Raw genomic sequence first — 16,230 nt, forward strand, 5'->3', positions numbered from 1 at the left:
ATGAGAAAATCCTCAAGTTCTCTGAGCCCAGGGTGCTCAACCCCAGCCCTGCAACCTCGCTGAGGCCTCACTCTGCACTTCCAAGGCTCCTGATCCATCTTTAAACCAACAACAACAAAACAGCTGCCAAAAGAAGCTTCCTGTAGGGTCACCTGGGCAGGAGAAGCCCAATTCCCAGGAGGAATTCTCTGAATGTTCCTAAGGAGCCTCTTCCTGTGCCCAGTGACCAGACACACAGCACAGCTGAAGATGTCTCCTTGTTCTTCAGTCTTCCCAGTCACTGGAAAAAGACAGGAAAACAACAGGAATGAACCCTCCCCCCCCCCAGGATCCCCTCCCCTTCCCCAGCTACTTCTCCCCCCACTGAAAATATGAAACTGCACAAAAAGCGACAAACAAGGCTCCAATTACACCTCAACTCAAACAGACTGGGAATCTCACAGTGATGAGAGGAGAAAGTCAGGCTTTTAATAATTATAATATAAAAATAATAAAAAAAGCTTACAAAGAGCAGTGCAGCATCCCAAAAGGCCATGGATTAACTGCCAGAAGGGGACGTAATTATACGCAGAATAAAAAACAAAACTGAACAACCCACACTGGCAATGAATTTTCATACACAATAGAACAAGCAGTCAAACCTCAGCCTAGGCTGTGGAAAACAACAGTTTCTCCCTTTTTTTTTTTATTACAATATTTTTTTTCCTTTTTATAAAAAAAGATAAAATAAAAACAACAAATAAAATTGTACATAAATGCCAATGTCCAACACTGAAAAGGCAGGGCAATCACACCACTGAGACAAAACCTGACCAGAAAAAAACTAATGGCGAGTCCACTTGTCCTGCTGGATCCCAGCCTGGCGTGGCCCATCCTGCTGGGGGGGCTGCTGGAACCCCACGTGGCTCCCTGCAGGACAAGGGGTGACACTGGCGTCACCTGGGGCTGGTTCCTCTCCTCCTCCCTCCATTGCTCTCATGTGCTGTCCCTCTTTCTGGTTCATTAATTTCTTTTTTTTTTTTTCTCTTTTTTTTGTAGTTTCCTTTAGGGTTTCCTCTGTCCAGTGCTCGTGTGGCAAGGCTGAGTCCGAGGCTGGGGCGCTCACGCCGTGGTGATGGCGTTCAGGTCCTTCATGAGTCCTTCCAGGTGTGCCATCTCTTTGGTCAGCTCGTCCGGCTCGTAGCTCTGCAGGGAGGGAGAGGGGCACTCACACAGGGCTGGGGCTCTCCCGGGGCAGCCCTCACCCCGAGGGGATTTATCCACCTCAAGGGGGGTTTGGGCACAGGCTGGACTCGGTGGTCTGGGAGCTCTTTTCCCAGCTCAGCGATTCTGGGCAGGGCTGGAAAAGCTCAGCTCCTGCCACGGGAGGGGAGCTGAGCTCTCTTTCCAAGTGCAGCCCTTGGGCACTTGTGGTTCAGAGCTCCACTGGCCAAGCCCTGTTTTCCTGTCTCAGTCCCTGCCTTTGAACCCAACAGGAAGTTGAGAAGGATCTTCCCAGCTTAGGGAAAGGTCCTGCACACCTTTTATATGGTGCATTTTGGAAAGAAATTAATGGCCGGGTAAACAGACAGAAAATAGACAAATTGTGAAGAACTGCTTGACTGTGAAGGTGTCCTCAGTTCACCCCCACACACTGAGGGTCCTGAGCTGCTTGCTGCTCCTGCACTTGGCAGAGCCAGCAGAAATTGCACAAGTGGTACTAGGGAAAGGCAGCACAAAGTCATGTAAAGAAACCTGCTTTTGCTGTAAATTAAACTTCCATTTTCCTGAAAAGAGAACACTAGTTGCACTGATGACAACACAGACCAAAACCCTCTGATTGTCAAATCCAGGTCTTAGGACCAGAACTATTAAATTCCTGGATCAATCCATGGATTACAAAGGAGCAATGACTTAAAGCTCCATGTTAAGTATCTTGACAGTCCCATCAGACATCAGCTTGCAAATGACCACAAGACCATCCCTGTCACTGCATTTGGTCAATTTGGGCTAAATTATCATCTCATTTTAACAGATAAATGGATGAGTCAAGTTCCAGGAAAAAAGGTCAAAGGAATACTTCACCAAGGCTGTTTTGGGATCAGGACAGCTGCTACACCCACACATTTTTAGGATCAGCTGTCTCATTTCTGTCACCACTGTGGACAGACCATGGCCTGGCTCATCTCCAAACCCCTCCTGACCAAGTCCTTCCCAGTTCTGAGCAGTTTCCAGCCCTGACCTGTTCTCACACACAAACCTCCTCCTTCATTCCAACAGCCAAGAACTTCCACTTTACCCAATCTCTGCCTTGTACAGCAAAGCCATCCCAGTGCTCTGCCCAACACATCACCTGCCAACTCCTGACTGGGATAAAGAGCAGCAGCTGGGAGTAAACTCCTTCCTTCAGCTCCTTCTACACATTTTCCTAAAAACCCAGAAATAATTCAAATCACTTCCCAACCCTGAACCTCACAGTTCAACTTGTAATTTACATTTTAAGACTCATAGCTGAACAGTAATTTAATTTAATCTGTTTTTTGTGCTGACTCTACCTTGCACTAATACATTAATGGAAAAAAAAGTATTAATGGCTCTATTTAAATATTACAAATTAGTTGAGGAGTATGGGTTTGGTACTGACCAAACAAAATTAATAAAGCAGGAGTGACAAAAGCACAAAAGGGCACCAAGATCAAGTTTCCTCACCAGCTCATAGAGAAATAAAATCAGGAGAGTAAAAAACATGTGACAAAAGGACAGCGAGGAAAAAAAAAGAAATATAAATTCCAAATGAGCATTTCCTGCAGCAGTGAATATTTCTGTATTAAGAGGTGACACAATGGCCACAGGAGCAGCTCCCTGGCTTGCAATTTGAAAGGAAAACAGCTCTTCCAGTGCCTCACACCCAAAACATTCCTTAAAAGCTGCTTCCAAAGCTGCCCAACAAGGCTGCACCCTTCCCAAAAGTCAGGAAACTTTCCTGTGATAATTTACAAATATATTTGGGATGCTGGCTTGGAACACACTGACATTAATGTCAAATGTTCCATTGCAATGGCACTGGGGATGCTCAGGGAATGGCACTGGGGATGCTCTGCAGAGCTGGGGATGGCACTGGGAATGCTCAGGGAATGGCACTGGGGATGCCCTGCAGAGCTGGGGATGGCACTGGGAGTTCTCAGGGAATGGCACTGGGGATGCCCTGCAGAGCTGGGGATGGCACTGGGAGTGCTCAGGGAATGGCACTGGGGATGCCCTGCAGAGCTCAGGGATGGCACTGGGGATGCCCTGCAGAGCTGGGAAATGACAATGGCACTGGAGATGCCCTGCAGAGCTCAGGGATGGCACTGGAGATGCCCTGCAGAGCTCAGGGGTGGCACTGGGGAATCCCTGCAGAGCTGGGGAAGCTGCAGCTGCAGGACTCAGCAGGACCCTCCCCGTCTCCCCCCCTTTTCCGTGCGGATTCCCAGGCAGAGGAGCCGTGGCAGTGCCCAGCCCCTGTGCCCGTGCAGGTGCCCACAGAGCCCCAGGGCGAGCCCTGCCAGCCTGGCAGGGGGTACCTACGCTCTCCGAGTCCTCCAGCATCCGCGTGGTCTCCTGCACCTCGGGGGCGCTGGGCACCACCACAGGCATGGGCGGCCGGGTCCTGCCCAGGGTGCCGATGGACGCCGTCTTCACCGCGTGCAGGGGGTGCCCGGGGGCTGCCAAGGGAAAGGGGGCACAGGTCAGGCTCGGGCACTGCCTCTGAGCCTGCCCAGGGAGCTCCTGCAAGGAGCACAGTAAGGACAGGCGGGAATGGCTTCCACTGCCAGGGTTAGGTGGGATGTTGGGAAGGAGATCCTGGATGGCAGGGTGGGCAGGCCCTGGCACAGGGTGCCCAGAGCAGCTGTGGCTGCCCCTGGATCTCTGGCAGTGCCCAACGTCAGCCTGGACAGAGCTTGGAGTACCCTGGGACAGTGGAAGGTGTCCCTGCCCATGGCAGGGGGTGGCACAGGATGGGCTTTAAAACTCCCTTTGAACCCAAAGCAGTTTGGGATGATTCCCTGAAGGAACAGGATTCTATCAGGAGAACAGGAATGGTTCAATTATGGAGTGTTGGATTTGAATTATCTATGTACAGAAAGTGACACCAACAAAACTCACCCCAGCCTCTGCCATATTTCCTCTGATGCCCAACCCTTTGTTCCCTGTGTTCCCCATTTCGTGGCCTCACCTTGCTGGGTCAGCAGGGGGGTGCTGGGCAGGGCAGGGTCGAAGGGGCCGCCGGCGTTGGGCACGGCGGGCACGGCGAAGCTCTTGAGGGGGTGCGAGGGGCGCACGTGGGCCGTGGGGGGGCCCTGCGGCTCCTCCTCGGCGGGCAGGAACGGCCCCTCGGGCTCCGGCAGCTCCGCGCTGGGCACGGCCGAGCCCGCCGGCATCGTGTCCGTGCTGGGCGTGTTCCGGACCGACTCTGCAAGGACACACACCCACGGCAGGGGTCACTGCCGCTGCAGCGGGGACACAGCTCCTCCTGCCACGGGCTGCAGGGACCCCCTGGCCCGCTCCATGGGCTGAGTGGGAGCTAAAGGAGCTGAGAGCTGAGCAATTCCACCTCTCCCGCTTTGGCACTGAAAGAGCTCCGTGTTCCAGTCCTCAGACGAACAGCACAGAACACCAATCTGCAGCCTCCTTTTACCCCAGAGTACCAAAGTATTGGCATTTTTAACCAGGAACTCTTCACAGCACTGGGGTGGTCACAGAGGAGCCACACCTGAAATCCATTTACTGAGACTCATGGAATGGTTTGGGCTGGAATGGACCTTGCAGCCTCAGGAACTGTTTTCATTAGGAAACAACACTTTTGGCTGTGATACCTTCAAATGGTGACCCTAAAGTAGAGAAGCTCAGAGTTTGCTTCATCCCAATGTGTTACCCACGTGCACATTTAGCAACACCATTGCTCTGGGATTTTTCAGAGCACTGGAGACTTCGGTGCTCTCTAAAAATACTGCAGATGATTCTGATCAAGTCAGAAAGTGCTGCATGGAAATCACCCCCACTCTCTGTGTAGCCCCATTCTCGGTAGCCAGGCCTGGATTTGCCATCCCTGCTGGTTTGAAATTTGTTAATTGGGGGAAAAGCTACCCCATGAAGCAGCTCAGAGTTAATCTGATGTTTCAGACTCCAGAGCCAGAGGCTTTAGCAGGAGGAATCAATCCCTGTTTGGAGCTGTGTATAAAACATGAATCCCCTTTTCCAAGGACACCACCACGGATGTCAGGGATCAGTATCTGACCTACCCAGCCCATCCTCACGGAACCCCCGGAGGAGACTGACCCAGCTCCAGGCTGGGGTTTCCAGGTGTTTCCCTGGCTGTTGCCCAGAGCAGCAGCTCCCTGAGGCTTGGTGTCTCACCTGTGGAGTCGGCCCTGTCCGAATGGGACATGGCAGAGCCCAGGGGCCACGGGCTGAGCTGGTGCTGCAGGAAGCTGCGGGTTGGAGAGGCGAGGCTGCCGGAGTGGAAATGGTGGTGAGGGGGGTCGAGGGAATGGATGGGATGAGCACTAATCACAGCTGTGGATGAACACAAGACAGAGAAACACTTAACACACACACAGGACAGGCTGGGGACCCCTCCCTGCTCCCTCCTCCAGCAGGGAGCCAGACCCTCGGCTGACTGACAGCCCGGAATCAATTCCTGGGTTATCACACCTCAAACATGCTTAGGACAAAAAAATCACCCAATTACAGCTCCAAAAACTGTGCCACCAGCTCTTAATGCACTGCTTGATTCCAAGGAAAAGTTCAGAAGAATAAGGAGAATACAGATTTGTTATCCACACTGATTTACTATCCACTATTATATGGTGGGTACACTATGAAATGAGGTGTGTGAAACAATAAACAGCCCTTTGCTTCCCAACATTCTTCCAGAACTTCTGTACTCCAGGAGGCAAAGAAGGAAGTCACTAGGTACACACCATGACTGCAAATTAGACTGGAATGGCACACAGTGGATTACCATAATTCAGTACTTAGGAGGTAATTAATGACTCCATCTGAATGCTGCAGTGGGTGGAAGAAAGCCAGGGAAGGTTGTGCAGGCCTAGGGCTGGACATGGAATGGTCCTGGTGGGGCTCACTGAGAAAGGGCCTCACGTGCCAGGAGGGCACCTGCAGAGCCCACAGTGGATGTTCCACTCCCACAAAGCAGAGCCTGTGGCAGGAGGCCCCTGGAGCTCTCACAAACAGGATGGAGAGTCCAAGTCTCAAGGCTGAGCTCCAGCAGGGCCTGGGCCTGCTCTGTGCCCCCAGGCAAGGCAGGAGCTGGGGCAGAGCCTGGCATGGGACTCCTGTCACACAGCCATGTGTGACACAGACCAGCTCCAAGGAATTTAGTGTCAAACTGCATCCTCTGCTCTGCTCCCTCCTCACACACACAGAGCTGGGAGACAGCAAGGAGATCACTCTGCTTAGTGTAAAACCAAGAAACCCCTACTTCTCTTGGAAAAAGGTCATAGAACAAGAAAATTCACAAACTGAGCAATCACTTGAAAAACAAGGTAGACATCAAGAACACCAAGCGCTCAGCTCAGTTTTTAATTAAAAAGAAAGTGGAAATGTAATGAACTACTCTGAAATAATTCCATAAAATGGAGGGGTTGTGGCAGCAGCCACCTGGCCCCAGGTGGAACATGATCACAGAGCTCAGGGAAGTCCAAAGCTCAGCCTGGGTGAGCTTGGTGTGATTTTACCTCCCAGTTTTGCCCCTGCACAGTAACTCCTGAGCTTCTCACTGGTGCTCTCTCACAGGATTTCAGCCTGGATGTACAGAGGTTCAGCCAAGTCCCTTTCCATCTTGGAGTCATTTGAAAACTTGACATACATTGTTTAATTCCAAAAATATTTCATAATAATGGTGATTTTGGTATCAGAGAAGGATCCCAGGGCAAAGAGGAGCTCGAAGTAAACTCAGAGAGGGCTCTGAGAGCAGCAGCTGCAGAGATAAAAGGGATGGTGACTGCTTGGGCTGGGAGGGGAAAACCAACAGTGGGGAACCTGACAAAGATTCCAGCTCCTGTGGAGCAGCTGGATGCTGGCAGGGTTCCAAGGGAATGACTACAAGAAGCAGCCAGGCCCACAGGCTGTCCCTGGAGAGCCCCAGACTGGGACAGACAGACCTGGCCAAGCTCCTGCCCTCACCCCAGTACTCCCAGTACTCCCAGTCCCTTCTAACGTGGCCTCACAGTCTGCCCACACCAGGAGGGCTCATGAGCCTGCCCTGAGCTGTTCCTGCTGCCCAGGAAGGGATTTCCTGGGAGCAGGGAGTGGCTCCAGCAGGAATGGGGGGTTCACTTACGCTGAGGTGGCTGAGAATCAAAAGGCATCATCATCTTGGGCCTCATGCCCCTCCTTCCTGCCAGCGTGGACATGCTGTCCTCCGACTCGTGTCCTGAGGGGAAACAGCCACGTTATGCTCTGCTCCAGCTCCTGAACTAGGGCACCATTCCCACATCCCCCTCCAGTCCTGCTCCCAGACAGCTCTTGGAGCCCCCAGTGACAAAACCAGCCCCTTCCCCCTTTGCTGCAAGGCGGGAAGAAGACAGCGAGGGTGAGGATTTTGGGAACTGGAGAAACTCTCCAGGCCCCAGTGCAAACTTCTGGCAGTGATTCAGCTCTGGGCTGAAAGGTCAGAAACAACTCCAGTGGTTTAATATCAAGTGAGATGATCTTCCCATTACTAATCAGAATTTACCAAGAGGAAGTAAAGATCTAACTCCTGGATGCTCCATTTCCTCACTAAAACACATGTTCCAACCCTTCCAGAGTCTCAGAAACCAGGAACAAACCCCATCTACTACTTGGAAAATAAGAACAGAGAAGAGGAACTTCATCATCTCTCAATGAAGTGATGTCACCAGCCACAGGAAATGTGTCTCACCCCCCATGGGCTCCCACCTCTGTAGGAATTCCTCCTCTGATGGATGTTGCTGTCCATGGAGTTGTCCACCGGGGTGATGTCCTGGGAGTTGCGAGGGATCGGGGTGTCTGTCATGATGGGGTTGGGATCTGGGGATTTATCAATGGGTTTGAGCTCCAGCCTCTCGTGATGGATCCAGAGGTCTGGAGGTTTGACATCTTTGGAGTTCCCCTTGTACTTGTGGGAGCCATTCACGGATTTGCAGGCGGCTCGTTTCCTGCGAGGGAGAGCACAGGAGATGTTCTTCACTCCTGGAAAAGGCAACTCTCACAGAATCACAGAACAACCAGGCTGGAAGAGACCTCCAACCTGTGCCCTAACTCCTCAACTAGACCAGAGCACCAAGTGCCATGGCCAGGCTTTTTTTAAACACATCCAGAGATGGTGAGTCTGCCACCTCCCTGGGAAAAGCATTCCAGTGCTTTATTATTCTTTTGGTGAAAAATTTCTTCCTGATATCCAACCTGTCCCTTCCCTGATGAAGCTGGAGGCTGTGTCCTCTGGTTCTGTCAGTGCTGGCCAGTGGAAGAGACCAACCCCACCTGTCTGCAACCTCCCTTCAGGGAGCTGTAGAGAGCAAGGAGGGCACCTCTGAGCCTCCTCCTCTCCAGGCTAAACAGCCCCAAACGTTCCTCACAGGGTTTGTGTTCCCAGCCCCTCTCCAGCCTCGCTGCCTCCTCTGGACGTGCTCAAGCATCTCCACATCCTTCCCAAACTGAGGGGCCAGGGCTGGACACAGCACTGAAGATGTGGGCTCACCAGGGAGAGCCTTCCCCTGGGATTTCCCTCAGGTCTTGCATCCAGCTGGGCACAAGTTTCCCACAGGGCAGGGAGCTTGGAATTTTGCTCACAAGCCCCAGTGACACCTCAAAGCACATCCTGAACTCCAGGGCCATGGAATGCAGCCCTGGCTCTGCAGCCCAGCCTTTGTTACTGAGAATTAAGTTTGCAGAAATTCTGCTCATTGAGAGAATACCCCAGTGCTGTGCCCATATCCCAGGCTCACCAAGCCCCAGCAGCAGCTGGAGAAGGAGGTGCTGTTCTCCCAAGAGGATGGGAACTCAGGATAATGACAGGAATGTTCCTTCCAGCCCTGCTCAGGCTGGCCACATCCCACTGGGGAGGTTCCCACCCTGCTGAGCAGCAGCAGCAAACCCCAGTGAGGCAGAGATTTGGGATGGCAGCATTTTGTGAGAGCAAAATGTAGGTTTCAGCACTCCTGCCACACTGACTCATTTTGGGCCATGGCAAAGCTGGAGGAGGGGTCCCTTTGGGAGCAGAATTCCTGGGAATGGCTCTGGTAAATGTCTGCTCCCAAAGGGACCCCTCTGGCAGGGGTCACTGCCAAATCCTGCTCCCACTGGAGCTGATGAGTGACAGGGATCAGGTTATTCCCTGGCTGAGGGCACTCAGAAATTGAGATTTCACAGGGTTGTGATTTCTGCCCTGAAAATAAAACACATCTGGCACTGGCCCATCCCTGCTGCCCTCTCCCAAGCACAGCCCCAGCTGCCAGGTGTGCCAGGGCCAGCTCCTCCAGCCCTGCTCCCTCCCCTGCAGTTCTGCAGGGTGGTCCTGCTGCAGCAGAGCAACTGCAGATTATCCAAGCCTGGCTTTTCAGCACTTCCTTAAAACCTGTTATGCATAAAACATATTCTTTTCAAACTGCAAACACAGCTCTGCTCTTTCAGAGAACACAGAGAGACCCTGCAGGAGCACCACTGCTGCAGCACTGATGCAGCTGCTCTGAGGGAAGCATCCAGATACAAGCACTGGGATTTTGGAGCACTTGCCTAAGGAATCCAGCAGCACACTCAGATTCCCCCCCAGTGATCCTGCTGAAACCTGGGTAATGTCCATGCACTGAGCCCACCCATGCAAGAGTGAGGAGCTGCCTGAGCTCTCCCAGCTCCCAACACATGGATTGGCTCCACTTTGGAAACTTGTGAAGGACTGCCACTGTGATATTCTCTGAAAAATCCCTTCGCCAGGATTTCTTCTCCTGGGAAGCTGAGAAGCCTCAGAGAAAAATGTAAATAATAATTCTCTGATTCTCTTCTCCTGTGTTTGCTGCTTTGGAATGTGGTCTGGAGGTTGTTCACCAACAGGTGCATGTTTGATTGGCTCCATGTGAATTGTTTTAACTTAATGACCAATCACACTCAGCTGTGTCAGACTCTGAGGAGTCAGTCATGAGTTTTCATTGTCATTCATGTTAAATCTTCTGTCTGTATCCTTTCTCTTGCTTTAGAATAGTTTTAGTATAGCATAATTTAATATAACATCATAAAATAATGACTCAGCTTTCCGAGAACACGGTGAGAATCTTTGGAGAGATTCTCATCTTTCACCTCATCCTGGGGACCTCACCAACACCACGAAGGCCAGTTTCTCCTCGGGCTGGGGGAAGTGCAGGCACACTGGAAGCACTGCCCTGATTTATGCATGCACCGATGGTTTGGACCTCTGGGACACAGACAGGAAAAGCAGCCCAGCAGCAGCACCTGCAGGCTGCAGGACTTGGAGGGAACAAAGCCTAACTGCAGAAATTCAAGAGGACTCAGGAAGGCAGGCAGGCCCAGCCCCAGCCCCGTTACTTTTTCTGGTGGGACGTGGTGCGGCGCGTGCAGAAGACGGCGACAATGACGACGACGACGATGGTGATGACGCCCACGGACACGATGATCACCAGCAGCATGTTGCTGTCCAGGGGGGATGTGGGGCTGCCATGGGGACTGTTACTGCCTGGGAGGGTCGGGAAGGGGAGAAAAGGCTCGTTTATTACACAGGAAAAGCAAGCAGTGCCCACCAAAGGCGCCTGGAATCCTGCAGATCAGCAGGAGGGGATGGATCTCCTGAGAAATGTTTGTTCCTCTGGCATTTGCCAACTGCTTCTGTACAACTGCTCATCTGGAAGTTGATTTATAGATCCTTTTCCTACTGAGTCTATCACAGTTTAATGCAGTCTACTCAATTATCACAAAAACCTCCCCACTCTAAGCAGAGTCAGTCTGGGATCCTGCTAAACCTGCAGCACCACAGGCACCCCTTGGAGCCACTGGAATTGGATCAGGAGCCTCCAGGGCTCACTTGGCTCCAAAGGAAACCCTTTATCCAACACCAGGGAGCATTCCCTGACAGCACTGAGCAGAGAAGGAGCACAGGAGGCCTTTCCCTCCCCACCTGTCCCTACAGAACTGATGTCCCACTCTGGCAGCCATGTCACACCACACTGCGAGCAGCTCTGGGATGGAAATGCCAAGGGAGCTCAGCAGCAGCAGGAACAGCTCTGGAACTGCTGCTGGAACATTCCCTGGCTGACCCAGAGTGGAAGCAAAGCGTGGCCATGGAGAAGCTCAGCCCCACACTCACCTCCCAGCGGGGGTTTGTAGTCTGGGCCCAGGTCCATGGGGCGGCTCCCCTTCCCAGCAGATCCTGAGGCTGCAAAGGTTGGACACAGAAGAATTTTACACACACAGACACAACTCAGAATCTCTGAGTCCTTCATTAGAACCTCCCCAAGCCCCCCAGGAACAGCTTTTTCCCTCCTTTTCTGTCCCTACAACAAAATTCAGCTTTGCACAGCACCTGCTTCTCCAAGGAAGGAGCCACTTCTCCAAAGGAGCTCTTCAATGGTTTCCCAGTTATTATTTCCTAATTAAGCCTCTCCTAATTTCACTTTCAAAACAACAATAAAGCCCATTTACAGCAAGGCACAGGTACATGTGGAGGCAAATGGTTTTGCCACACTGGTACTGAGAGGTCATCACCCTGAAACAGGAATTATCCAGGTGCCTTCTCCTAACACCCAGCTCCAGCAGCTGGGGGACACTGGAAATGAGTGGAGGATCCCAAGTACAGTAAATGTAATATTTAGGCCCTGCCTAGCCATACAAACTTGCTTTCAGCTCCTCCCTGTTCTCCCCTGCACACCACAGGTGACAACAAAGCACCACCAAAGTGGTTCTGATGAAACCCAAGGGAACAATAAATTAGTTACATCCAAACCGGGTCCTTCCACTCTGCTTTCATCAAAATGCACTAATGCAAAATTAATGACAAAAACACTGGAGTAGGGGAAACATTCAGCAATGGGCAATATTCCTCTGGTTACAGGAATCCAGAGTATTTTACACAATTTCACACTGTTCTACAAAAAAAAAAAAACAAACCTCCAAAAAGTGAGGCAGTGTGGAGGAGAACAGTGAGGAGAAGGATTCTTTTCTGTTTAAAACCCCCTTTAATCAAGAAGTATGAAGTGTTGAAGGATGTGTAACAAATGGAAACTGAAGCTCAAGTGAGAGCCTGTGAACTGGTCCCTGAAATAAAGAGAAATGGCAAAAGCAGAGGGCAGGGGCTAAAGCTGGGGAGGGGAACCAGGAGAACATTCTGTGTGTGCAGCAAGGGAGAGGAAGCACTGCAGGACAGACAATGGGACATGGGAAGGACCCAGGGACCTGCCAGGATGGAGAGGACACGGCACCAGGGTTCCCTCTGTGGGCACCAATAACCCTGCAGCAGCAGAGACAGACTGGGACAGCATCCTACACAGCTTGGTGGAACAGATGTGTCTGACTGGCCACTGACCCTGCCCTGCAAAGGTGGAACCCAGAAGGACCCAGAATCCCTGGGCCTGAGGAGCTGCTCCAGGCAGAGAAGCTGTGGGAGAGGGGGACAGGAAAAACCAGCAATATTTAGGGAGGGCAATCAGACACCCTGAGCACTTCCAGAGGAGCAGCTGGAGCCCTAAAGCAGGTGAGGAGATGGAAAAGGGGATGGAGAGGAGATGGCACACACTGCACATCCATCTTCCTGGTTTGTGGAAAACAGGTATCTTCACAAAGCTGAATGCCAGCCCATAAAGGTGGCTGGTACCAGTAACTATGCAGATATATGATGAGGAATATATAAAATATACTGCATTGAGGCTTCTGACAGTGCTGTGCAATGCTTTGTTAAAGCAGCACCATAAAAAACCCCATGTGGAGCCTATTAACAAGATTAACAACAAATTAACTGAGAAGAATGAGAACTATCCAGGAGGAATGCTTCCAGTGAGTTCTGCAAGGACCTGTGCTTGGCCAAGTGCAGCTCAGTGTCCTGAATAACACCATGAAAGAGAAGGGACCAACTGCCCTGAGGTCAGCAAGGGACATCAAATCAGGGCTGAGAGAGAGAGAAAAGGCACAGTGATCCTCATGGAACCCTTGTCCTCCTCCCTGATGAATTTAGGATGAAATTTAGGTACCCAGCCAAGGTGCTTCTGAGGATCCAACTCCTGAACCCACAGATGAACAGTTTAAACCTTTAAATGCATTCCAGGGAGCCCCATCTCTTAGGCAGTGACCTCTTTTAAGGAACAGTTTAAGGCAGTATTTGCTGGAATTGTTTTTCATTCAGCCTGTGAACCTCCTGTTACAAAATATCCAGACAGAACACTCTAACTGTGGGTGACTTCAGCCTGGGTTTACTCCATCAGAGACCCTAATCTTTGCTTTAGGATGAGGCACCTGAAGTGTGAGAGCAACAGGCCCTGAGTTCTGACCAAGCTCTGTGCTCCAGAAGGGTGTGGGGAAACAGAATCCTGTGCTGAGTTCAGGGGGAAGCATTAGAGCAGACAAAGAGAAAAGGACAGAACCATTCAGGGCAGGGCATCAATCCTTTTTGGTTTGGCTCCCAGCCTGAGGAACTTGCTGGCTCTTCCTGCAGGTCCCAGCCTGGCAGTTCAGTGCTGCTCCTCAGCTCCTCTCCTGCACTTCCTCTGCCTTCCCCTTTCCACATTCCAGCTACTGCCATGATTTCAGCTCTCCCAGTGTCCTTACAGGACTTCCCAAACAAAACTCTGGGCTTTGATGATTTATAAATAATAGGATGTGATAAAAATTGATCATGGCTAGGAGAACGTGTTACTTTAGGATGTAACACTGGCTGAAATGGGGATGGAACAGGGAGAAGCAGAAAACAGCAACTTTCACCTGAAACCCTGTACCCTTCCCCAGTTCCCTGCTGCTGGGCAGGACAAGGACATTGCAGCATCTGCTCCCCAGGCAGCCCAAACCCCAGCCCCAGCTCCAGGACACAGGGATGGGGATCCATTCACTCCCTGACTGCCCCTGCTACCAGCATCACCTGGTGCAGAGTAAAAGCACATTTAATAAATTACTCCAAGTACCAAGCTGAGGAGCCAAGTGAGGAGCAGCTCCCTCAGAGCCCCTGTAGGATCTCTTTAATTGCATCTCTAAGCTGTTTGCCAATGGCCTTTTTAACTCATCCCTTCAGATTAATTCCCCTTTTTTATGGGGCTTGTAGGTTATTTGGAAGAAAGCAAGAAGTGCCCTGGGACATCCACCTTCTAATTCGATGTGGGAAGCTCAAAGCTCCCATTTTTCAAGCAAACATTTTAAAACCTTAAGGCTTTTAGGAGCCAGTGCTGGGCTCCTCAGGAGAGTCTGGGCTCCAAATGAGCTGACAGGCAGAATCTCTCCTGCACAGAGCTTTCCAGGGCTTCCCTGCCTTTATTATGGAATGAATCCTCACAAGCAGCACTTGTGCTAACCAGAATCCCTTTGATTTTCCACCCCCTCGTACGTGGGCAGGGCTGGATGGGGCAGCACTGGCCCCAAAGCCATTCCCCCAGCAGGATTCAGAGCTGGCACAACCCCCACGGCCCTTCTGGGACATCTCTGCAGAGATCCCTTCACATCCCTGCCACCCACAGCCAGGACTTCCAGCTCCCCCTGTCAGCACAGCAGGAACCATTCCCAGTCAGAGCAGCAGGATCCTGCTCCACTCAGAAAATGTCACAGCACATGGACAGCAAACAGAACAGTGAGGGATGGAGAGAGGAGAAATGTGGCTGTTCATTTACCTTGGTCATTGGGCATTTTATCTGAGGACTCAGCTTAGTGGGGCAAGCACAGGGAGGAAAAAACAAGAGACACATCACAAGGATTGAAGGAGACAGACAGAATTCCAAGTTTCCCACAGCACAGGGTACAGCTCTTGAAACTCATGTGGAGAAGTGTCCAAGGCCAGCCTGCACAGGGCTTGGAGCAACCTGGGCTGGTGGTGGTGTCCCTGCCCATGGATGGGCTGTAAGGTCCCTCCCAACCCAATTCTGTGACAGGATTCTATGACAAACTCATAATTCTATTTTTCCCAAGCTCTGTCCCATTTTACTCTTTCCTATCTTTGCCCATCACCACCAACTCCTGAATTAGGGGCTGCTGCATCCCAGGAGTTCCCAGTGCACCATCCCACTCCCAGAGCAGATGTGACACACAGGACCTGGACTGTCACTGCAGCCACCCCGGCTCTGTAACACCAGAACAGCCCCAAGGCCCCAGGCTCTGGGAACAGCCAGTGACCCCCAGAGCTGAGCTCCAGCCACAGGGATGCAGCATCCCATGAACTCTCCCACCTTGGTCAATCCCCAAGCTCTCAGCCCTGGAAACATTAACTACTGACCACAGAGTCATCCCTCCCAAAGGGAAAAACAGCCTCCCCCATGGACCTGGTGTCACAACTTCCTCTGGTTTCTCCTGGCCTCCCTGCCCCCCACCCCTTCCCCTTTATAAGCTGCCTGCTCCAGGTGGTTTTTCTCTTTCCCCGGGTTTGTCCTTTGGTGACAGTGTTTATTCTGCTGGAATAAACCCTTGCCAAGAGCCTTTCCTGCCTCTATGGCCGAGCCAGCTGCAGTGAGTGCCGAGTGGAGCTTTGTGAATGCTAACTCAGCCTGCCTTTCCACAGGAGAGGCTCGCTGGGGACAAGGGACAGGCAGCAGCACCTACCACTGCAACACCCGCATTTTTAACTGGCGCCCAACGTGAGGCACGAACCCAGACCCTGAGATGAGAACTCGCTCCATGCAAGCCCAAAGGTCCCTGCAGAGCCATCCCAGGAGCACAGCCCTGCCCCTCCCTGGGGGGCTCGGGTACCTTTGGGGGTGCGGAACTGCACGGCCTCGGACATGGGCCCCATGCCCTTGGAGTTGCGGGCCTGGATCTTGAAGAAGTAGGGGGTGTCCAGGGTGAGCTCCTGGATCTGGTGTGTCAGCCTGTTGCCCACCACGGGCTCGATGACCCAGTCGTGGATCTCGGCGTTGACGTCCGTGCTGTAGTAGATGATGTAGCCTGGGCAGGGAGGGGACAGTGCCACCCGTCAGGGACAGGAAATGGGCTGTGGGCCACGGAAGCCACCAGCGGCTTCACAAGCGTGCTCTGACTCTGGCAAACACTAAAACCATCTTCAAATATCAGCCAGCCCTCCCATCCTCCCTCTGAACTGCT

The 16,230-nt window shown here is 52.0% G+C and overlaps 1 protein-coding gene across 4 annotated transcripts in view; it reads right to left on the reverse strand.

Annotated features, from left to right (window-relative positions):
- Nucleotides 1-446: 446 nt before the first annotated feature.
- Nucleotides 447-16,230, reverse strand: part of NEO1 (neogenin 1) — a 175,127-nt gene continuing 159,343 nt past the window's right edge. For all 4 annotated transcript variants that reach the window (XM_059857980.1, XM_059857979.1, XM_059857978.1 and 1 more), the window contains exons 20-28: nucleotides 15,880-16,074; nucleotides 11,315-11,383; nucleotides 10,540-10,687; nucleotides 7,921-8,159; nucleotides 7,322-7,414; nucleotides 5,377-5,535; nucleotides 4,196-4,432; nucleotides 3,547-3,683; nucleotides 447-1,185 (exon numbers count right to left, since the gene is read on the reverse strand). In XM_059857980.1, coding sequence (XP_059713963.1) covers nucleotides 1,102-1,185; nucleotides 3,547-3,683; nucleotides 4,196-4,432; nucleotides 5,377-5,535; nucleotides 7,322-7,414; nucleotides 7,921-8,159; nucleotides 10,540-10,687; nucleotides 11,315-11,383; nucleotides 15,880-16,074 — 1,361 coding nt within the window. In that variant the 3' untranslated portion in view covers nucleotides 447-1,101. The remainder of the gene's footprint in view (nucleotides 1,186-3,546; nucleotides 3,684-4,195; nucleotides 4,433-5,376; nucleotides 5,536-7,321; nucleotides 7,415-7,920; nucleotides 8,160-10,539; nucleotides 10,688-11,314; nucleotides 11,384-15,879; nucleotides 16,075-16,230) is intronic.

The sequence above is a fragment of the Haemorhous mexicanus genome, chromosome 13 (genome assembly GCF_027477595.1).
Source record: "Haemorhous mexicanus isolate bHaeMex1 chromosome 13, bHaeMex1.pri, whole genome shotgun sequence".
NCBI classification, from domain to species: Eukaryota; Metazoa; Chordata; class Aves; order Passeriformes; family Fringillidae; genus Haemorhous; species Haemorhous mexicanus.